At 41.0% G+C, this 24,903-nt stretch overlaps 1 protein-coding gene across 3 annotated transcripts in view; it reads right to left on the bottom strand.

Annotated features, from left to right (window-relative positions):
• The window catches only part of LOC140453084 (leucine-rich repeat-containing protein 36-like), a 96,370-nt gene extending 83,662 nt beyond the window's left edge, over positions 1 to 12,708 (bottom strand). For 2 of the 3 annotated variants that reach the window (XM_072547475.1, XM_072547477.1), the window contains exons 1-3: positions 12,426 to 12,708; positions 8,887 to 9,014; positions 4,851 to 5,043 (exon numbers count right to left, since the gene is read on the bottom strand). In XM_072547475.1, the coding sequence (XP_072403576.1) occupies positions 4,851 to 5,043; positions 8,887 to 9,014; positions 12,426 to 12,498 (394 nt within the window). In that variant the 5' untranslated portion in view covers positions 12,499 to 12,708. Of the gene's footprint in view, positions 1 to 4,850; positions 5,044 to 8,864; positions 9,015 to 12,425 lie in introns of all 3 variants that reach the window. The other variant, XM_072547476.1, reaches the window with a different exon arrangement.
• Positions 12,709 to 24,903: the final 12,195 nt, after the last annotated feature.

Here is a 24,903-nt window from a genome sequence, read left to right as displayed (position 1 = left end):
AAATGTCTGAAAATGAACCTTTCAGCTAAGTCAGCAAACCTACATCCAGAACCTCCACCCGAGCTACAAATCTTCTCAAAACTCACTCAACTAGGTCTATTAGACTCACATCTGTGATAAACAGCAGAGGTTTAAGTGCTGGTTAATTCCAGCCAGTGATTACTTGTTCCCCATATCTTTACATTCAGATCTCACCACTCATCTATTAACTAATTTGTAACCATCACCTACTCCCTGGTTCCACTGGGTATGCCAGACCAGTTTTTAGAATTTAAAAAAGTACAATAAAAAAATCAAAAAGACAAAACAGGTGAAATGTTACATTGTATGCACTTTATTCAATTGTACATAAAAGTTACAAAAGCTTTTTTTCTAAAAAAAAGTTTCTCAGAGCTTCCTCCTTTCTTTGCAAGACAATCAGATAGCTGGCGGCTGACACCCACCCATTAGAATTCGGAGATTTCTCGGTTCTGCAATATTTGTTTTAAAATTGCAATATTGATTCTCCGTCTTTTTCATTCACGCATGTTGTTGAACGTATACTATTTCGTAGTGACTTATGACAGATACAACACTCTTTGGGCATTGCTGCTGAACCCCTTTTTAGAATTTCTTTCAATATTTTCGGAAAAGACAAAGCACCATATCTACTGCCAAGAGCAATAAGTTCTGTCACTAAGGTACTTTTGACTACACTTCTGATCTTGTTAGCTTCTGAAAATAAAGAGTTTCTCTTAAAAGCAAAATTATAAATCCAGTCAGTTCTGGTATAACACGATAGTTCTGTTCTCGTGCAATCTTGCATTATAAGAAAATTGCGCAATAGCCACGCTGTTTAAACAAATGGGGCCTGAATCACGTTATAGCCCATATAGGTGAGGAAAGTTTGCGTTCTACAAATAACAGTCTAAACTCTTCAATCACATTAAAGCCAATTTGTGTTGAAGAAACACACATTATAGTGGAACCGAATGTACAGAGGATTTATAATTTTTCTTTAAAGAGAACTAGAGAAATATTGCTCTTTATTTTCAGAACCTCTTGCATTCAAATACTCCAAAAATGTAAAGCTATTTGCAGTTACTTCCAAGCTGGGGCTGATCACTTATTAATAATGGAAATGTAGGCATCCCAGCAAAAAAAAATTAACATTGACCATATCCTCCTAGCATCAGCAGTGATTTCTTAGCATGCACAACCCATGCTGGTGCATATTGAAATTTACAGTTTGGCTGATCTGCCAAATGTTAAGAACCATTTTGTCTATTAATATATGTTCCTCTCATACAGAAAAGACTTCATAATGATGAAGTCCAAACTTGCACAAATATTTATAAATTCATCATTAGCAAATTCCCTCCAGAAATCAGCAAGAAAATTTGTCAATGGTCCAAATTCAGTCCTTACCCATTTTTCTATTACGTCATCCATAATGATTCTTATCTTTACTAAGTATTATTGTTAGACTAACTAAATCTGTTTGCCAAATTTATAAAATGAATTTTTTTTTGGTTTGTTAATCCATTCCTTTAAAACAATAACTACTACCTCATTAAAATCCCTCACTAAAAGGCAGACTTACCAAAGACCATGACAGGATCCTTCTGTATTTCAAATTTCACATTTATCACTTGTCTTTTCTATCAGCTTATTGTGTACTTCATCTCCTATCCCTGCATCCTTTACTGAAAATTTTAATGTTCTGTAGGCTGGATGGGCAAAATTGCCTACGCAGCTTTAATAGAACTTTGTTTTGTATCAAAATTTCAGTGTTCATGCAATAACACTTCTTCAATTTAGTGGAGAGGTTATTATTTTAGTAAAAAGAAACAACAGGGTCCTGATAGTGTAAATTGCAATTTTATAGATCAATCCCTATTACTCAGTCTAGGTAATCTATTCCATATAATGTGGACATGCATCTACTGTCTAATGCTGCACAACTGAAAGATTTTTCCACAAACACATCACTGTCTTGAAACTTATTGAGATAAATACAATCCTGTCTTTGAACCATATACTTCCTCCAAATCTTCCATTTAATGTTTAGTTTTCAAAACTCTATTACATTGCTTAGAACATTTCCTGGCGTTATAGTATTTTGAGTTATACCTAAGGTATCGATTCACCAAATTCTGGGCATTTTTGGAATTCATTCTTTTATTCTAAGTCCCAAGTTCTTTTTGGTTCTCAAAACTGTTGAAAGCATTTCTGTCCTCATTCCTTTCAGTTAAAGTTCATCTTTCATACTATTTCATTCTGCAACCTGTATCTAGCCATCAACACTGTATCCTCTGTTTTCTGTCATATAGTCAATTGTCCCAGTTGTGGATAGGAATGCCTTCCAAGGAACTTTTTTTTAGTGCTCCCGACATTTGTTCAAACATTTGTCTCTTTCCACAAATTTAACTCCCACCAAAACCAGATGACTGACTATACTCGATAATTTGACACAGTCTAATAACAAAGGGCAGCACAGGTTGGAGATTTCCAGCTGAAATTTCTGCAGTTTTGTACATAACCAACTGAATTCCATCAAAGTTAAAAATCACACAACACCAGGTTATAGTCCCACAGGTTTAATTGGAAGCACACTAGCTTTCGGAGCACCACTCCTTCATCAGGTGATAGTGACACAATTCTAAGGCATAGAATTTATAGCAAAAATTTAGTGTGATTTAACTGAAATTATACGTTGAAAAATACCTTGATTGTCTATTGAGTCTTTCAACTGTTTGAATACCATGATAGTTTCACTTCTTTCATGTGTAAATCACAAAACCTTTTTTTAAAAACATTGCATTCTCAGGTTAGCTGTAACAATGGGTGTTAGCTAGACAATATGTTGAAGGTGTAAGCTCCCTGTGTTCTCTGTCTATGCCATGATGTTTAGATTGATTCTAATCTAAAAAGTGAGATAACGGAGTTTTACATGCATTCATGCAGTTTTTGAGCAAAGTACAATGTAACTCTGCAAGTACAAATTCACCCCACAAAATATGCGTGTGCATGTGGGTCTTTGTCTGTGTGTATGTGTGTCTGTCTGTCTGAGTTGGGGGTTGTGAGTGTGAGAAAGCGTATGTGTGTGTGTAGTGAGTGTAGAGTGTCTTAAGTCTGTGAGGGGGTGCAGGTGGGAGTGTAGGAGTGTGTGTGCATGTCTGGGGTGGGGGGTTGTGAGTGTCTGTGAGAGAGAGTGTATATGTGTGTGCATGAGTGTTGCATGGTCTAAGTCTGAGAGGATGCCTGTGTGAGTGTGGGAGTATGTGTGTCTGTAAGGGTGTGTGTGAGTCTCTGTGTGTGTATCTTTATATATGTGTGTATGTGTGTATAGGAGTGTGTGTGTGTGTGTGTGTATAGTGCATTAGTGGTCACCTGTAATGTGACATGAACCCAAGGTGCCGGTTGAGGCCCTCCCTATGGGTGCCGAACTTAGCTATCAGCCTCTGCTCAGCCACTTTTCGCTGCTGCCTGTCCCGAAGTCCACCTTGGAGGATGGTCACCTGAATGTCCTGGAACACTCCTGTCTGTTGATTGTTGTGCGGTGCCCATTCATCCATTGTCGCAGCCTTTGCTTGGTTTCCCCAATGTACCATGCCTCAGGGCATCCTTGCCTGTAACGTATAAGATAGACAACGTTGGCTGAGTCACATGAGTACCTGCCACGTACAAGGTGGGAGGTGTTCCCACATGTAATGGTGGTATCTATGTCCACACTCTGACACGTCTTGCAGCGCCTATCATGATAGGGTTGTATGGAGTTGTCCTGAGAGCCGGGCAGCTTGCTACGAACAATTGTTTGTTTGAGGCTTGGCAGTTGTTTAAAGGCAAGCAGTGGAGATGTGGGGAAGTCTTGGCGAGGTGCTCATCCTCATTGATAATATGTTGCAGGTCATGAAGAACATGGCGTAGTTTTTCAGCTCCTGGGAAGTACTGAACAACGAAGGGTACCCTGTCGGTACGTGGCAGGTACTCATGTCACTCAGCCAACGTTGTCCATCTTATACATTGCAGGCAAGGATGCCCTGAGGCATGGTACACTGGGGAAAACGGGCAAAGGTTACGACAACGGATGATTGGGCACCAAGCAACAATCAACAGACAGGAGTGTTCCCTCCCAGTTGGGGAACACATCAGTGGTCCAGGACATTTGATCTCGGACCTTCAGGTGACCATCCTCCAAGGCGAACTTTGGGACAGGCAGCAGTGAAAAGTGGCTGAGCAGAGGCTTTTAGTTAAGTTCGGCACCCATAGGGAGGGCACACACTCACACACACACACACAGATAAAGGCCCACATGCACACATATATTTTGTGGGGTGAATTTGTACTTGCAGAGTTACATTGTACTTTGCTCAAAAACTGCATGAATTCAAGTAAAACTCTGTTATCTTCACTTTTTAGATTAGAATCAAATCTAAACATCATGGCATAGTCAGAGAACATAGAAGGCTAACACCTCCAACATATTGTCTAGCTAACACCCATTGTTACAGCTAACCTGAGAATGCAACGTTTTTTAAAAAAGCAACCTTTTTTTAAATTTGTGATTTACACATGAAAGAAGTTCCATCACACTGTAAATTTTTGCTATAAATTCTGTGCCTTAGAATTGTGTCCTCCACTATCACCTGATGAAGGAGCGTCGCTCCAAAAGCTAGTGTGCTTCCAATTAAACCTGTTAGACTATAACCTGGTGTTGTGTGATGTTCAACTTTGTACACCCCAGTCCAACACCAGCATCTCCAAATCATGAATTCCATCATGTATTCTTCTAAGGAACTATTTTCTGCAGTTTAAGTCTATTTGTTCTAAGTATTAAATAACCTGATGAGGATGAGACTTATGCTTACCCAGCTTCTTCAAATTTGGTAGTAGGTGTATTACGTACAGTCTGTAGTTCTCCTCATTCCTAGTAACTGGATTCAGGCGCAAGTCAAGTTCTTTTAAATTGGTTAAATGACGCAAGCTGGAAATCTCCTTTGAAGATGGCACATTATTATAATACAAATTTAACTTTTCCAACAAATGCAAATTCTCCAAACCCTAAAAAGTCAAAAGATAAGTGTAAAGATAAACTAATCATTCATAAAATAACTGACACTTCTTACACTAACACTGTACTCTTACAAGCTTGCCCCAAACAATAATCAGATACAATCATTCTAACATGTGAGATGGACTGCAATAGAAGTAAATTAAAAAATACTGATCGACCACCTTCTATAAAGAGAGAAAATATTATGACAGCTTTAAGTTCCAAGATCCTGGTGCCTAAATGTTAGCTTTCAATTCTGGACCAATACCTATATTTTGTAGCCCTTTCAAACAAAATCCAAATGGCCCCTTGAAGCTGGTTCTACGTTATTGTTAGTTCTATACACAAGGAAGTCAAGAAGTGACATCTCCTTCACTTTCCTCTTCTGAAAATTTCCAGCAGATTTGTTCAATAAGCCAATTACCCACTCTCCCTTATCACATTAACAGATGTTCATAACCAAAACAGTGGTGAACATTTGTTGTCCAATTTAAGTCAGTAGTTGGTAAACTGCTTAATCTCTGTAAAGTCAAATTCAGCAGATTCAGAAAATCTGAAATAAAAATAGATCAGAGCAAACATTTTCACTGTCTCCTATGACCTTCTGCTCTCAGATCCGAAAAAGTGAGCCCTTCGGAAAGACCCCAAGCTTCAACTCCTTACACTGTGCCACAATGTATTCTGAGCTTAACATGACAAAGTTCCCTTTCCCTTGCTTTTATCTCCACATTGATTTGCTTCACCAAGGGTTTTACTTTGCACAGCACACACTTTTTCCAGTCCTCAGAAGTTTGTTCCAGCTGGACCCCTCCCTCTACCCTCTTAACTTCCCTTGATATTTTCATTGAGAACAACCAGTGAGACATCAACTGCCTCAATTTATCTGCATCCCCCCAATCAAATTTACTTCCTCGTGAACTTCCAAAGCTGTTTTCTCAGGGAAACCTTCACACTGTTGACAAGGGTGGTGTTGTTCGTGATTGCATACCAACCTAAGGTTTACCCAGACTCAGAATTCCAACTCCTCTTATCTCCGCCTGGAAGCATGGAACAGCAAGACAGCATATCCAAGACTGATGTAATCCCCTGCATGTCTTCTCTCTATAGGCTCAGACTACAAATTCAGTTCCTCTAAACGAACAAACCTCCCTTCAAGCTCTTTCCCAGGGTCAACAATGAGATTGAGTGGGGACACGATTGAGATGCATTAAATTATGAAAGGCATAGATAGGGTAGACAGAAAGGTATCTTTCGCCTTGCTGATGGGATCAATTTCTGGGACACATTTAAGGCAAGGGTTAAGAGGTTTAGAGGAGATGTAAGGAAAGATTTTTCTCTTAAAGTATTCTAGAAATCTAAAACTCTCTGTCTGAGTGTTGTACTCAGAAACCCACATAACATTTAAGAAGGATTCATGTGCACTTGCGATGCCAAGGCATACACGGTTATGGGCCAAGTGGAAAATGAGATTAGAATTGTTAGGTAATTGTTTTTAACCAGCACACAGTCAATGTACCAAACGTCTTTTTCTGTGCTGTAGAAGTTTATCACTCTGTGACAAATTGCCCTCATAGATCCATCACTTTAATGTGCTTTTGCCCACAGAACTGATTTCTCTCATCAGTCCAAAGACGTGCAGTTTAGGTAGATTGGCTACGCTAAATTGCCCACAGTATCCAAGGATGTGTAGGTGAGGTGGATTAGATATGCAAAATGCAGGATTACAGAGTTAAGGTAGGGGGTTGAATCTGGGTGGGATGCTGTTCAGAAGGTCAGTGAGGACTTAATGGGACAAATCGTCTGCTTCCACACTGTAGGGATCCTATGATTGACTCTATATTTTTCTTCTCTTTATCCATTCTCCCCTATCTCCATAACTCCTCCAATGTCTTTCAGTGACTTAATGTCTAGCTTCCAGTTTCCTGGGGCTAAACATTTCTTTTTTACCATAAATATTCAATCCTTCCACAGCACCATCACCACCCTGCAAGACAGTTGGGGACACTCTGCTACTTCCTCAGAGGTTCAACTAGCCTCCATCCACTGCCATTGTCCTCCCTTTGGCTAAACAGTTTCTCAAATTAAACAACTTCTCTTTCAACTTCATCCACTACCTCAAAATAAATGGTGTTCTTACAAGTATCGATATGAATCCTTGTTATCAAAATAGGCTTATTTTAGGTCATATCAAACACTCATCATCCCACTTCTATTCGGATTCCTTCCCTCACCTCCTTTTCCAATGCACTGATTACTGTATTAGTGCTACCTCCTGCTCTCAGTCTGAATGGAACATTTTGTCAACTATGTTTTCAATTTCCACTTTTTCCATGCTTTCATGTGGTCCTTCTCTGATTTTTGCAACCACACTTTTATTAATCAAAATTCACTGCAAGTCCACTTGACTCCACTTACTCTTAGGAGAAAGTGAGGACTGCAGATGCTGGAGTATCAGAGCTGAAAAATGTGTTGCAAGAAAAGCGCAGCAGGTCAGGCAGCATCAAAGGAGCAGGAGAATTGACGCTTCGGGCATAAGGAATCTATTCTGACAGTTTCTCTGGTGCTTCAAATACCTGATCTGATGATGCCACTTTTCACACTGCTGGTTTGACTTGCAACTTTAACTGATTATGTGACCTGCTATAAATTTCCAGCTTTTTTTAGTTATCAATGTTTCTGGATATCCTATCTAATGCCTTTTATAATGGCCAATCCAATCTTATCGTCTTTTCTTAATGCTATTTAAGAAGTGATCTTTCCTCTTCTGGTCTCCTTCCTATCAGAAGGATGTTGTGAAACTTGAAAGGATTCAGAAAAGATTTACAAGGATGTTGTCAGGGTTGGAGGAATTGAGCTACAGTTGAATAGACTAGGGCTGTTTTCTCTGGGCCATCAGAGGCTGAGGGGTGACCTTATAGAGATTTATATAATCATGAGGGGCGTAGATAGGATAAATAGACAAAGTCTTTTCCCTGGGGTCGGGGAGTCCAGAACTAGAGGGAATAGGTTTAGGGTGAGAGGGGAAAGATATAAAAGAGACCTAAGGGGCAACTTTTTTCACACAGAGGGTGGTACGTCTATGGAATGAGTTGCCAGAGGAAGTGGTGGAGACTAGTATAATTGCAACATTTAAGAGGCATCTGGATGGGTATATGAATAGCAAGGTTTGGAGGGATATGGGCTGGATGCTGGCAGGTTGGGGGACTAGATTGGGTTGGGATATCTGCTCGGCATGGACGAGTTGGACCGAAAGGTCTGTTTCTGTGCTGTACCTCTCTATGACTATGACTCTATAACGCCTTCACTGCTCATTTTCTCTCCAATTAACTCACTCCATCAACCATACAGAAGACATTATGAAAAAAATGTGGGCCAATTCCAGAATATCTGCAATAAATCTGACTAATCAGAAATTTCCACTCAATAGTTTTTTTTCTCAAGCTTTCTCAACCTAAGAACTTTTAAAAATAGGGCAACAGCATAAACCAAATGAAATTCTACTGATTATAGTTTTACATGTTATTCTTAGAAAGCATGGAATGCTGCTCAGACCAAATTTATTGCAAATTCTTAGCTGCTCTATGAAGTCAGTAGTTGGATTTCTTTTATCGCTTACTTCAGTAGAATTAATTATTCTTAATGTTTGTCTAATCTTGGACATTAACATGATATGTCATTCAACTAAGTAAAATAATGATTGATCCTCAAACTATGCAAATTCTATATCACATTCACAGCAGAGATTGATTAATAATTATGTAGGGATTTTACAAATATAATTTCTGAATAATACACAATTCAAAATAGGAAATTGGAGATCCCTACTTACTACGAATGAACAGGAGACTCACCCCCAGGCTAACAATGGAATTTCTTGACAAATCCAGAGATTTGAGTCTCTTGAAGTTCAGAAAAGCATCTCCAAGAGAGACAATTTTGTCACTGTAGGTTCCCTGCAATGAGAGAAACTCCACTTCATCTGAAAAGCAAAAAGTTCAAATGCAAGAATTTTAATTTACTTTTGAATTATTATTTTTGTTATGCTATGACCTGTTTACCCAGTCTATCCTGTACAAGTACTATTATTGCAATTTATTTAGTGAAAAAGTCTGAACTGAAAGAGATGGCTAATGTGCTCAGAAAATCAACCTGTGTGGAAAAGATAATGGTAGAAAGTGGAGAACTGCAGATGCTGGAGATCAGAGTCAACAGTGTGGTGCTGGGAACGCACAGCCGGTCAGGCAGCATCCAAGGAGCAGGAAATCGACGTTTTGGGCATAAGCCCTTCACTAGGAACTGTGGTCAGTGTGGTCAGTTGGTCGCTGGAGACAGAGATGGAGATGGAGAGGTCCAAGAAGGGGAGGGATGTGTCCAAGATGGTCCAGGTGAATTTGAGGGTGGGGTGAAAGGTGTTGGTGATGTTGATGAACTGTTCAACCTTCCTGTGGGAGCACGAGGTGGTGACGATACAGTCATCGATGTAACAGAGGAACAGATGGGAGGGGTGGTGCTGGTCTAACTGTGGAAGATGGACTGTTCCACATACCTAACAAAGAGGCAGGCATAGCTGGGCACCATGCGGGTGCCTATGGCTAACCCTTTGGTTTGGAGGAAGTGGAAGAAGTGGAAGGAGAAGTTGTGATGGGTGAGAACCAGTTCAGCCAGGCGAATGAAGGTGTCCCTGGAAGGGTACTGGTTGGGACGGCGCCAAAGGAAGAAATGGAGGGCTTGGAGGCCTTCGTCAAGGTGGATGGATGCTTACAGGGACTGGATATCCATGGTGAAGATGAGGCTTTGGGAGATAGGGAAATGAAAATCTTGGAAGAGGTGAAGGGCATGGGTGGTGTCCTGAATGTAGGTAGGGAGTTCCTGGACTAAGGGGGATAGGACAGTGTCAAGGTATGCAGAGATAAGTTCAGTGGGACAGGAGCAGACTGAGACAATAGGTAAGCCAGGGAAGTCAGGTTTGTGAATCTTTGGTAGGGGGTAGAAACGGGCAGTGCAGGGCTTAGAGACAATGAGGTTGGAGGTTGTCAATGGGAGATCCCCAGAAATGATGAGGTTGTGAATGGTCTGGGAGATGATAGTTTGGTGATGGGAGGTGAGGTCATGATCAAGGGGGCAGTAGAAGGAGGTGTCTGCGAGTTGGCACCTGGCTTCAGCGGTGTAGAGGTCGGTGTGCCAAAACCATTATTGCACCCCCCTTGTCTGCGGGTTTGATGGTGAGGTTGGGGTTGGAGCGGAGGGAGTGGAAGGTTGCATGTTCTGAGGGTGGGAGGTTGGAGTGGCTGAGAGGGTTGGACAGGTTGAGGCGGTCAATGTCATGGTGTCGGTAGAAATGAAGAGGTCAAGGGCGGGTAACAGGCCAGCACCGGGTGTCCAGGTGGATGGGGTTTGTGGAGGCAAGAGGAGGGGTCCTCAGTGGGTGGGCAGGAGTCTTGATTGAAAAAGTGTGTCCGGAGCCGGAGGAAGAAACGTTCAACGTCGCAAAGTGCATCAAACTCATTACTCTGGGAGCATACAGGGATGAAGGTGAGGCCTTTGCTGAGGACTAAATGTTCATCCTCAGGTGAGGGGGAGGTCTGGGTGGGAGGTTGGAGTGGGGTGGGGCAGTCAGTCACTTGAGTGGGCGTGCTTATAGGGTCAGGAGTGACACTCACAAATGGGGCAGAAATGATGTCACACATGATGGCAGCAACATTGTGGTCTGGTTCTCGGTGAGTGATGTCACTGGTGGCCGAAGTGATGTTGACAATGGAGTCATCCGTGTCCAAGTGAGTGATGTTTTGGGGAGGAAGTGGCGGTGCAGCGGCAACTGCGGGTGTGGAAGTAATATGCAGAGTAGGTATCGCGACTGTGCTGGAGGCAGCAAATCTGGTGGCGGCGGTGGACCCTGGGGTGGTAGGGAAGGCGGGTGTCTTCCCGGCAACATGGAGGTGGTTGTCTGGGTGGCAATCACGGAGGTGCTGTGGTTGGTAGTGACTTTGGTCCGCTCGGGGGCAGAAGTGACATCATCATTCGCCCTGGCAGTTCTGGAAGGAGCAACTGCATGGCTAACGATGTCTGAGAAGTTCCAGAGGCTGGGAAATGGTTGAGGAACCTATGTATTGAGGTAAGTACATGGAGGTTTGTTTAACTTATGTTCTTTTATGTCCAATATAGTGGAGTAAAACATTTGTTGAGCGTGTGAATTCTGAGGATGTAGAACAGCAGAGGTCCATTGCAGGTCTGGGAGAGTGTGTCCCTGAACTGAAGCAGAGCTGACTGCATTAGAGTAGGTAGCAGCGCATGGCTGCGAGTGTGGAGCGGAGGATCTGGAAAGAGAATCGTTGCTGACGTTTTCAGATCTGTATTATTCTGGTTATCCTGTTCAGGTCCAAATTGTATTGGTCTGAATGTAGTCCAGAGTTCATGTGAGATCATTTGGTTCCGTAAGCAGGCACTGAGGAAGGAGGTGTGGCTGTTGTAGCGAGTCTGCTTCAGGACGTGGCTGAAAAGCTTCCTGATGAAGGTCGTATGCCTGAAATGTCGTTTCTTCTGCTCCTCGGATGCTGCCTGACCTACTGTGCTTTTCCAGCACCACACTCTCGACTGGGAAAGATAATGGGCTGAACTTTTTGTAAAATTTAACATTATGCATAATGAATACCACTATTAATACACAGATTGGCTAACAACATGCAGCACCACAACTTTATGGGTGATTCGTTCCACTCATTGTGAAAACAACTTGCCCATTAACCTTCATGAGTTTCATGAACACATTAACTTTGCATTAGACATAACTTTCCAGATATTTCCTAACCAACCTGCTCAGAGATATTTTGATACACCTCTGGAGCAGGTGAGGCTTGAACCTAGGCCCTTCTGCTTAGAGATAGGGACATCACCACTGCATTACAAGATACCACTGACCATAATCTTTTTAATATAAATCCAGATGTATTATCAGATACAACCGAATGGCTTTCTCACCACCAAATCACTGTGGATACAACTTTCTATTGTGAAATTAATAATTAAAAGCACCAGTATCATTTTAATGTGTGAGTTGTAAGTGCTTTCAATCAACCTCGCTCGCCCAGAAAATGAACAACTACACGTGGAGTCTCATTCTTTAAGCGGGTGAACTGCTGCTGGGCGTTACTTCTAAATGTCACATTTACCAAATGAGCAACAGCCGTCACTGGAAACGTTCCAGGGATCTACGGAGAGGGTGAAAGTCTAGCCCCGCGTGCGGGAAGCCATCACAGAGAAACTGATCGTGCCCAACCAAAAATGGGCTGGGGGTAACAGTGGTTGCCATGGACGGATAACAACTCGCTGCGCCTGAATCCCTAGCCCGAAAGCCAGTGGCATCATCCTGCGCCCCCGGATTTCCAACTCTTACCCAATCTTTGGTTGTTCAGTTGGGCCTTGTCTCTGATCCATTCTTCAGTTGCTTCCAACTCCACCGCCGCCATTTTCCTTTCTCTACACCCCTTCCCCTCTTCGACTAAGTATCTGTTTCCTTTTGTATGTCTCTCCCTGACTCGCAGTCACACAGCACTACCTTCCCTCGTCAGCTTGACCTCCAAAACAATCGACCTCAGACCAAATCACAGAGCTGCCAGCTCAGACATGCCCGGAGCGGAGCTGCGGCACGGCCCTGGCCCCAGTTGCTGTGGAAGCTGCTGCGGGTCGTGTATCCGGTTGCCGGGCAACGGGCGCGGGGACAAGGTAGGGGCGGAGCTGAAGTTGGGGGCGGGGGGGTGGGGGTTGCAGGAGGAGAGGCGGTGTGTGAACTCGCCACGCCCTCTGCAGGTGAGCGGGAGAAGTGGAGCACGAGGAGATGGAGAGGAGAGGAAAGAGGAGACCGCCGCGCGAGTCTCGAGCCACCAGTGGCAGGCGCACTGGCGCCAACTTGCTGCACTTTTACTACATCAGTGGCACATTGTGACGCCATAATGCAGGGGGAAAATATTATAAGATGAGACACAAACAATGTCCCAAACGCAGTTGCCTGCTGTGTGTATGTGTGTGGTTGGGGTGTGTGCTAGCCTTGCCTCAAGGCAAAGAAAATGGGAGATTTCCAAACCACATGGATGGTCCTTAAGATGCAATCAATCAGTAGTGCTACCTCCAATTATAAGGAGAAGCGATGTTTATAGAGAGAACACAGGATCTAGAAAGAGTGTCCCTACTACTGAGAGCCTCCACCCCTGCAAGCTTGTCTGTTCAAACTGCCTCCTAACTCCCATCCTCTTGATCTGGGACTGAAAGGATTATAGATTACCACTCTGTGGTGCTCACAGCTCTGAGGAGCCAGCGGTGGGGAAATAAAGCAGACTGGGCATTCAAGGAATTAATTTTTTTTTCAATTTCTCCTAACCTTTTGTGAACTGAGGTCAAAATAAGCTATTTTGGGTGCATCCCTTCTTCCGAACTGGGGGTGGGTGTAAGGGGAGCTGCAGATAAAGGGGGTTGCAAAGGGCAGGGCGGTGAAGTGGGGATGGATGAAGGCAGGTAGAGGATATGACCTGGTTGGCTCCCACTGACCAACCAGGTGGTACCCTCTACCTGCCTTCATCTATCCACACATCGTCACCCTGTTCCTGCCGCCCCCTTTATCCGCAGCTCCCCTTATATCCACTCCCAGTCCTGAAGAATGGTTACACCTGAAATGTTGACTTCTCCACCTCCTGATGCTGCCTGGCTTGCTATGTCCTTCCAGCCTCCTGCTTGTCTACCTTGAATTCTAGCATCTGCAGTTTTTTTTTGTCTAAAGCTATTTGAAAAGAATTATTTAACCAAGCAAGGAAGAATTTGTTTATTTCCCAGTGGAAGCAAAGCTCCAAGACATTCTGTTATTAATGGTGGGAATTTGGCAGGAGTCAGGACACCATTGGGATCTTGAAGTCATGTCATGAAAGCTCCAGGAATGCATCCAATCAGAGTTGCGAACTTTAACTTCAACTCATCCAAAAAACTTTGCTGCTAGCATTCCAACTCATACCAAATCCCACTCACCCATTGCCCTCATGCTCGCTGACCTACAAGCGCTCCTGTTGCACCAGCACTACGATGCAAAAGCTAAAGTAAAATTTTCAAATCACATCTTTCTACAGCAGTTTAAAAAGAAACACACACTTAGAATGATTTAGTAAATGGAAAAGTGGTATTTGGAGATTTGTAACAAATCCATATTGATTTTATTTTGGGAAATGAACTGATTGGTGCATAGATGTTGGCTTTACCGAGGATGGTGAAACAACCAGTAGAAGTAACCGAAACTCAGCTGTCACGGGAGGAACATCCTGCAATATTTTCTAAATATGTCATGACCGTATCTCTGCCCCATTGAATGAGGCAGCGAGAGGAGTCAGCAATGAGAAAGGAAAAGATTTGGAAATTTAGTTATCTGACTAAACGTTTGAAAAACTAAATGTGATGGACAAGGGAAAAGAGAAATATGCTGATCGGTTTAGTCCATCTTCTTTAACACAAAATGCAACAAACTGATCCTGCATTCAGAGAGTTAAACTAAATACTTTAGTCAAAAATGAATCAGAATCATTGCCTGAGTTTTGTTATTTAAAAGACAAAGAGAAAATGAAGACCACCTCAAGAATGAATCCATGAGGATGATGAATTAGCCTATTAAGGTTTAGACCATCTGAGTATCACAACAAAAGTTTACAAATGGATCACAAAATTCCAATGACAGGTCACTTAGGTATTAGGAAAACACATGCTAAATAGTAAAACATTTTTATTGGCTAGGAGTACATAAACATACAACTACATTTTGCCATTAGTTGGGAAAACCCAATCATCAACTAGACCAATGCTTTTAATTCCAACACTAACTTTCAAAGGACCACTGAGTAGGGTATTAATAGATTATGTATGAACTCTATCTAAAATCAAGAGTGGAAATCAATATCTTTGAACAATTATAGATGTTTGAACAAGATTTCCTGAAGGTGTGACTTAGAGAAACAGCATGGCAAAAATAGTCATGAAAATGCTAATTGAATTGTTTTACAAAATACGGATTATCCAAAGAAATACAATCAGATCGAGTTTCAAGTGTTATGTCACAAATATTCAAAGAAATAACGAATAGTTTGGGAATAAACCAATTTACATCTTCAATATATCACAATAAAGCTCAAAGATTATGATGAGAGTTAGTTATCCAGAATGTCCAAATTAATTCCATTATTTTTCCAGATGTCACAGGTATTTGACTGAGGCATTAACTTCAATCATATGCTTTTTGAAAACGAAACATATAGTTCACTGTTCCAAATGACTTTCTGACCTCTTAAAAAGTTATCTTGACAGAACTGAAACCACAAATGTATTTCACCTCTACTCAAAAATCCAAATTCCAAGTCATTACATATCATATACTTTTATCACTGCAATTTCCCAAAGATAAAGATGGTAAAAAGGCATCCTTAAAACATATTTTCATTTTTGAACAGAATTCTTTCTTATCGCTGATTCTATTTTACATTTACAGTAATAAAATATATTTACAGTAAACACAATATATAAGAGTCATAAATCCACTTTCATTATGGTATTCATTTTCATTCACATATTACAAATTATCCACTGTAAATGGTCTTTGCTTTTTATGTAAACTTATGTTAAAGTTGTGTGGTTAGAGCATTAAACTTCAATAACAGTCTTAGGCATTTGTAATGGAATTTCCTAAAATAATGCCAGGAATTATGGTGCTTATAAGTAATAATTACTTCAGAATTATTGGATGTATTGTTACACTCCCTGTTGATTTTATTACTGGAAAAGTCAGATCCCAGCTATGAGAATTTGTGTGGATGTTTGAAAATTGTCAAAACTGAAAAGGAATCTAGGCTGTCAGAAGTAGAAAGTAGTATCTGGGGGATCAACAGTAGAAAGAATAATGAAAGTTAAAATAGGACTCGGACTTCACTGGGATTGAGTATCTATAAAGGACATTCTTGGGAAAAAATTGAAATGTATGATCTATCAAACCAGGTTTCCCTCTGGTACCCCACTTGTTCAGTATTATCATCAGCTGGGACCATACAAATTTCAAGTATGTGCATGAATGTTTGGAAATCACTTAGCTTGTGATGCATATACTTTTTATGCCTGTCAAGCAATTTAGAACAGATGTCAGGGCAGTACAGTGACTTGCTTAGATAGTTAGCAGTGGGGCATCCCTGTTGTGATTGGCAAGAATCCTGTGCAGTGCTAAGTTTTTCCAGGTGCATATGTTGCAGCAGTTATTTCTTCTGAACATTTGCTTTTTCTCCATAAGTTCAACTAGTCATACCTCCTGAAACCCTGGGGAATGTCCATACAAATTCAATGCAATAACGTTCAAGTTACCACTAATTTCAATATCTCAAGTGACTTCTCCTGGCAGATCTCAGTGTTTGAATTTAGGATATATTCATTTTCCATAGCTCCAAAATTCAAAGATGAATCCACAAATAGGATTAAGTTTCCTGAGCTTTGAGCAGGTTTGATGGCCATAGCTTGTAGCCAGACTTGACTTCTGACCTCCCTGTTTTATCTTAAAAGGAGGACCAGCCAGGAGTGGGTCTGACTTAAGTCATTAGAAAGAAAATTCACAGGTTAAGTTGTTTAAAGTTAAAAATCACACAGCACCAGGTTATAGTCCAATAGGTTTATTTGAAAGTACTAGCTTTTGGAGTGCTGCTCCTTCATCAGGAGGCATTTCCACATCATAAGTTGTTTTACAATGCTCTTCTATTCTTATGAGGAAGGCCTCAACCTTTGGTAACACTGAGATTTTCTGCAATGCTTCTTCCACATTTAATGTTCACTTGTCAGTCAGGATAGCCTTGATGGGTTGCCCTGACGGGTGTTGGGTATTCATTTTCCTGATAATAGGAATCACCAGGCATGGGAGCTACACAATGTCTTCTTTAAGTCTTTTTTGCAGAAGTGTGGCTGTTACGTAGATGGGCTCAGCTGGTCAGGCAGCAACCGAGGAGTTGGAGAGTTGATGTTTTGAGCGTAAGCTGTTCATCATGAATGTTCTTATGCTTGAAATGTTGACTCTCCAGCTCCTTCGATGCTGCCTGACCGGCTGTGCTTTTCCAGTGCCACACTTTTTGTCTCTGATCTGCAGTCCTCACTTTTTCCTATTTACATGGATTGTACAAAACAACTGCAAAGATGCGGTAGCTTCTTAGATGTTATAAGGCAGCTGCTACCTGTCCGATCACGACTCACATTCTTATACCCTTGTGGTTTCTGTGGTTTGGGTGTAACTGTATTTGTTAATTTCTATAGCAATGGCACTTGAAACTGATCTCTGTGGTTAACAGCAATTGTTCAGCGAAGTGCTTCACATCACATGAAACTAATCTTGCAGTTACCCCTTGCTGTTCACTTAAGGGCTTCAATGATTTTAAAGATCATGTATTCCGTCAATAATCAATTTCGCATTTAGCAATACAAAACTGCTAATCTTGCCCTGTATGTAACTGCTAAGAACTCATCCCCTTTCCAAATGAGTTCTTTAGCATCATAAAACCAGTATTTTTCCCTGTAAGTAGTTGCTAAGAATTCACTCCTGATCTAATCAACTCACATTGTTTTCTCTGATCTGATTAAATCCAGTTTAACCTTTTCTTGTTCTGTGAGCTTCCACTGAATCCCACAACTCCTTTTTTATTCTTAATAATTAACTAAGAATCATTACATACACAAAGCAAAAAAATTTGAAAAATTGAACACAAACATACAAAGCAAGAATACATTATTTTTCCTTACGTATGTATAAGATAAACAAAAAAAGTTGTTAACATTCAAATTACCCTTTGCAATGGAAGTACATGTTACCAAAGAGATTGGAACAATTGCAAGTCCCACAGCAGAGTAAGGTTTTTCATGATGGAGGAGTTTATGTGTGTCACAAAGCTGGTTTCTTTTTTCTAAAATCTGTTCCTTTTTTCAAGGATAATATGTCCTTGGTTTTTTTCAGAGGGGTAGTAAATTGCTTTCAGTGCCGAGTAGTCTGGGTTGGTACAGAAATTAAAGGGTATCGAGAGGCCTTTTTGTTTATATGTAAACAGATGAGACTTCAGGCCAAAGTGATCATGTTTTAGAAGTGACTGTATAATGAAAGGGGAGTGGTCAGCTCTCTAGTTGACCAGTTTAGTTCAGTCCAGAACTGGTTGGGAGTTCAACAGTAGCTGTATGGAAACAAACTCTCTCTCTCTCTCTGCCCTTCTAGCTTCAACCTGTAAGCATGTGTTCCATTTGTACTGGTTTTTAAGGGGGTTTGCTTATTGGGACTGTTGGGTATATTCAGAATGGTATAATTAAGTCAAGTTTGGATGGACTGAGTTCTGTAGGGGTACTTTATTTTGTTATTTGTGTTTTATTATGTAATTTTGTGAATAAAGTTTTGTCTGTTTTAAAACCTGGTAGTCAACCTAGCTAACTTACTCCGGGTAATTTTTACTGTACACTTCTGAAACAAATTGCAAAGTTATGATCTGGGCTGCCTGCTTAAAAATATTTTGAGTGGTCTGGCCTAGTCCGTAACACGTGTGATGCGTATATTGCACCTTCATGGCTGTTTGTGCTGTCAGAAGAATTGATACAGGCCTTCCCACTTGGCACCAGCGCTTCTTTGTGTACTTTTTTGATAGAGACCCAGGTGTCAGGGACTATGTGGTATCCACCTTCAGGAGAATCACCTCACACCACTGCAACCTGTTGGGAGGCATAATTAACAGCATTTGTCAGTTCCTGAGTTATTTCACGTTTTCCTGAAGAAGTCTTTTGTCCCAAGTATAACATCTCTTCTTGGGCGATTTATGTTTTTGTAAGGTTTGCCTTATGACCACAGGAGTGTAAATGGTCAAAGAGGACACCTAAATCCTCCCTATGTTGTCATTCAGGCTGGGATGCTATTAGAATATCATCCACGTATTGAATGAGTGTGGATTGATGCCATTGGAGGCAGTTCCCACAAGACATTTTGGAAAGCCATATGGAATGCTGTAGGGCTACTGTGAAAGTTCTGTAGCAAACGCGTTTAGGTATACTGTTGGTGTTAGATGGTAAAAGTAAATCATGGTTATACCTCTGGGGCCAGAGGAACCAACCAAAATCCATTGGCCATGTCTATCACTGAAAAGTATTTGTATTCCAGCGGCATCATCTTCTGAGCCACTATAGGTCTCAGAACTCCCTTCAGGCCATTGAGCACTAGTCGTAATATGGGTTGTACCTGACCCCTTGTGCAGAGGGGCTGTTGCACTACAGAAGTTGGATAGAACTGGACGTTTGGATACAGAGGTAGTGTGGGTGATGTATTTTTGATACATTCCTTATTGGCCTTAATCAGTTCATCTTTAGTGGTTTTCAATTCTACACAAACTGTTTTTAATTGCTCTTTTAGATTGTTGACTTCTCTATCATGATTCGATTTTTTAATTATTTCGTGTCACTATTTAAGCTGTTGCATTACACACAGTGACCAACGCAAGTTTTGAGAAGATTTGTAGCTCAGATTGAGGTTCTGGATGTAGATTTGCCTGCTGAGCTGGAGGATTCATTCCTGGATGTAGTCTGGCAGTCATTTCTGAGATGTCTTTGATGTAGGGGAGAGTCTACAGGAAAACAACAAATAAGGACCAAATATTGAACTCCAGAAACAATCATCCCAACATCCACAAACGAAGGTGCATCAGAACATTATTTCAATGAGCCACCAAACACTGCAGCGCAAAGGAAAATCACCTATACAGTGTATTCAAAAAGAATGGGTACCCAATGAACATAATCCACCAATTTCTCAGCAATAAACCCAAACAAGCAGACAAAACAGGGCCAGAAACCCTAGCCACTCTCCTACATCAAAGACATCTCAGAAATGACTCTCAGACTACTCAGACCTCTTGGCACCATGGTAGCCCACAAACCCACAACACACTAAAACAGCAGCTAATGAACTTGAAAGACCCTATAGAGACAACAAGCAAAGCTTATGTAATTTTCAAAATACTATGCAAGGTCTGTAACAAACACTACATTGGACAAGCAGGCAGAAAACTAGCCACCAGGATACATGAACACCACTGGCCACAAAAAGACATGGCCCTCTCTCACTAGTACCCTTACATATGGTTGAGGAAGGACACCACTTCAACTGGGTCAACACATCCATCCTAGGACAAGCCAAACAAACAAACGCACGAGAATTCCTAGAAGCATTGCATTCCAGTCGGAACTCTATCAACAAACATATCGAGTTAGACCCCATCTACCACCCCCTGAGTAAAATATCAGGAAATGACTTCACCACAATAAATGACATCACCACAGGAAATGACATCACCAACCCAAAGAAACCCAAACATATAAGTAGAAAGCAGGAATTTTCAGCAGTGCTTCACCTGACGCCCACTGAAGATGTTACCTAGTAGGGTGACAAAACGTCTGGAAATGAACCTTCCAGCTCAGTGAGCAAACCTACATCCAGACCACAGCAACCATCCTTTCTTTATCTTTCAGACGGGCTCTTTGTCCCCAAACTCATTTTATATCACGCAGGATCACTGTCCCATGGAGGTTCTATACTTTTGACAGATTTTAGTTATTGCTCAATATATTCTCAATTGCTCAATTGAATCATTGCTCAATATATTCTCTAAGAGTCAGAGACAGACTTCCCTTTCCTGTCCTTTGCTGCCCCAGACATGTGCATTCCTTTAGATTCAAACCGAAATTATTTTGCAGTTTGCATTGCATCAGACAGGGGACATTTTCGGACTGTCACTTCCACCTGAAGACTTTTGAGGAATCCTTACCTCTAAGCACTGATGAGAGTAAAGTGGTCTTCTCCCCCTTTTATCCTCTTGCGATCCTGCCAACTATGCCTGAATTGTTGGGAACTTGTTTTCCTGATAATAGGAATAACCTGTCATGGGAACTATACAATCTTTTCCTTAAGTCTTTATTACAGAAGTGTGGCAGTTACATGGATGGTACAAAACAATTGCAAAGATATGGTAGCTTCATAGACATTGTAAGACAGCTGCTACCTGTCCGATCACGACTCACGTTCTTATACCCTTGTGGTTTCTGTCTTTTTGGGTATAACTGTATTTGTTAATTTCTATAGCGATGGCACTGATCTCTCGGTTAATAGCGGTTGTTCAATTAAGTACTTCACATCACATGACACTAATCTTGCAGTGGCCCCCTGCTGTTCACTTTAAGAGCTTCAACCATTTTAAAAGTCACACATTTCCTCTATAACCAGTTCCCCATTTAGCAATACAAAATTGTTATTCTTGCCCTGTAAGTAACTGCAAAGAACTCACTCCTGATCTAATCAAGTCCCATTATGTTTTCCCCAATCTGATTAAGTCCAATTTAACCTTCTCTTGTTCTGTGAGCTTCTACTGAATCCCACAATGGATTTATTAATAATTTAGACTGTGATGTATAGGGAGCAATTTCAAACTTTGTGGATGATACAAAACTTGGAAGCATTGTAAACTGGTGAGGAAGATGAAGTTCAATGCAGAGAAGTGTGAGGTGATACATTTTTGTACGAAGAACATGGAGATATACTATGAAACAAAAGGAAAGTGAGGACTGCAGATGCTGAAGATCAGAGTTGAGAGTGTGGTGCAGGTCAGGCAGCATCCGAGCAGCAGGAGAATCAACTTTTCAAAATATCGATTCTCCTGCATCTCAAATGCAGCCTGAACAGCTGTGCCTTTCCAGCACCACACTCTCGACTATAAAATAAAGGATACAGTTCTAAAGAGGATACAGGAGCACAGTTAACTCATGTGTTTAAGCTGCAGATTGAGAGAGCAATTAAGAAATATTACAGCATCTCAGTTTACATTAATATTGACAAGAGCAAGAAGGGTCAGCTACACTTGCAACTCCTCGTGCACTGGAGCAGTCTGTGTTTGTCTGCAGCGAGACATGGACAATGTCCAGGATTTGGCTAATAAGGGACAAGTAACATTCATAGTACCACATAATTACCATCTTCAACAAGGGAGAATCTAACTGTCACCTCAAGACATTCAACTACATAGCTATTGTTGAATACTGTGCTAACAACATCTTAGGGGTTACCATTGACCACAATCTGAGCTGGACCAGCCATACAAGAACAAGTTAGAGGCTGGGGATTCTGAGGTGAGTAACTCCTGTCTCCCCAAAGTCTGTCCATTATCTATAAATTACAAGTCATGAGTATGATGGAATATTCTTCACTCTCTTGGATGAATGCAGCTCCAACAACATACAACAGGCTCAACATCATTCAAGACAAAGTTTCCCATTTAACTGGCAACCCATTCTCCATATTCAACACTGAATCTGCACTGCTAATGCACAATGCAGCAGTACCATTTACAAGATACACTGTCGTAACTCAGCAAGGCTCCTTCAACATAAACTTCTCACCCTGTGACCTCTACCATCCAGAAGGACAAAGGCAGCAAATGAAAGGAGCACTTTCCCTCCAAGACACACACCATTCTAACTTGGAACGACATCACTTTCCTTCACTGTTGGTGGGTCAAAGTCCTGGAATTCCCATCCTAACAGCACTGTGGGTATATTTACACACTAAAGTTTGCAGCAGTTCAAGAAGGACTTTTCCAGGCAATAAATGTTGACATAGACAGATACCCACTTGTCGTGATTGATTTAAAAAGAAAAGGCTATATTAAACTTATACAAGACACGGTTTTGCCCTAGCCGATGTATTGTTTCTTGGGAGCTTCACTTTTTGGCAAAGATGTGAAGACATTGGAGAAAATGCAGAAGAGGTTTATGAGAATGGTACCAGGGATGAGGAATTTCAGTTACGATAGATTGAAAAAGTTAGGACTGCTTTCTTGGAAGAACAGAGGGCTGAGAGGAGATTTCATGGAAGTATTCAAAGAGGAGACAGGAGAAATTCTTTCCAATTGTACAAGGATCAGAAACATGAGAGCCCAAATTTAAATAATTAGTAAATGAAGCAAAAGTGATATGAGGAAAATGTTTTCAAGCACCTAGTGGAATGGATTAGAAATTGTGTTGGAGGAAAGTTCAATTGAAAATTCTAAAGGAAATGAACAGCAATTTGAAAGGAATGTTTGCTAGGATACAAGGAGAAAATAAATAAATATAGGAGATGCTTATTTGGAGAGCTGCACACACACTGAGCTGAATGGCATCCTACTATGCTATAGAAATTCTATGATCCCATGAATTTCTCAGCATGAAATTTGGCAGGTTAATGGTTTGCATCTGATCTCATCTAACTAATACATTCAGACGGCTGGAGAAATGCACTTGAGGACAAAGGCAAGGATCATGATATTTAGTCCTGAGAGTAATTATTGTTATCCCCCTGGCTCACACTACTTTATAAGTAGATATTTATAGGCATAACCCTGAATGTGACACAGCCAGAGAGGTGTACAGGAGACATAGCTGATACTAAATCCAACAGAATAAGTGAGATAAAACTATTTTTTTTAATCTATCTGTTCCAGTGACTGGCAGCTGCATAAAATCACTCTGACTGCTACATCTTGACAAGCTTCCAAGATAATTGTTTTATGATATCTTAAACCAATACATTATTTGTTCCACGTTCTTCCCATCCATTAGAGATTTTAAGGCAGCAACAGGAGCTCTTACTTTCCTTTCTCTGACTAATCCCATTTCCACAGATACACAGCAGCTGGATTAAGAAATGTTATTCTTTTCAAGGTTGTTAAGTGAGTAGTTAGCTGATTTGGAAGTACCTGTGTTATCATAGCTGTAATACAATTCAATTATCGGAGCCCTCTTGTGGCACAGTGGTAGTGTCCTACTCCTGAACCAGGCGGCCCAGGTACAAGACCCAGCTGCTCCAAAAAGTGTAATAAAATCTCTGAATACGTTGATTAGAAAAATAGGTTTAAAATCCCCCAATTCAATTACTGTGCAATCCAAACAACCTACTAAATGAATATGAGTAATACCTTAAATTATACATTGTATTCAATCGCCCATAAATAATGGAAGCAACACATATTTATCATGCTGAAGAAATTGTCCTGTTTTGACCCAGCACAGAGTAACGTGCAGACTCTGATGGAGAAAGACCCTTACGCTAGATACCTCAAACTACAGTTCTACACAGATCTGACCTGGTGCAATTTATACATAGAGCCAGAAATGTGATTCTTCACCGATAAGCTACTAGATTGTTTGTCAAATCAGCGTCTAGAGTAATTGAGTGACCTTGGAAACACAAAATGTTTTGAGTTGACTGAAGCTTTTGGATTGCCCATCAAAATACAGCAAAACATAAAAGCCCCTAGTCTTCTGCCAGATAGGGCATGGCTGGGATGATTACATCTGGAGAGAAGATATCCTTTTTGACAATAAATGCTGTACTGAAAACATGCTTGAATCTATGAATGCCCATTATTTGGAAGTGTTGATGTGTATCTCCATGGAAATGTGAATAAACACATCCATAGCTTCCCGTGGCCTGTCAGAGTTTGTTACTGAACATGACAGATCATTCAATGGGGCACTTCTTATAGAATCAGAAGGGGCCCACTGGGCTATATTTTTCTTGTTCATATTTCCTGTGTTATTGCATCCTGCTGAAGAAATTCACCATAAAGAAGTGTATAAATGCTATGTGTTTCCATGGGGATCAGAGTTGTTTATCAGGATTAAGTTAACAGGAACTATGTTTTGCATCTACAAAGGCACTCTACAAATAGCATTCAGCTGCTGTGTGGAACACATTGTGGTCAGGTCAAGCCCCCATTAGAGCCACTTACAACGTAGAAAACACAGAGTACTGGACCTTTGAAAAA

The sequence above is a fragment of the Chiloscyllium punctatum genome, chromosome 26, assembly GCF_047496795.1.
Source record: "Chiloscyllium punctatum isolate Juve2018m chromosome 26, sChiPun1.3, whole genome shotgun sequence".
Lineage (NCBI taxonomy): Eukaryota > Metazoa > Chordata > Chondrichthyes > Orectolobiformes > Hemiscylliidae > Chiloscyllium > Chiloscyllium punctatum.
Note: the sequence above shows the minus strand (reverse complement) of the source record. Positions and strands in the feature narration are given on the sequence as shown.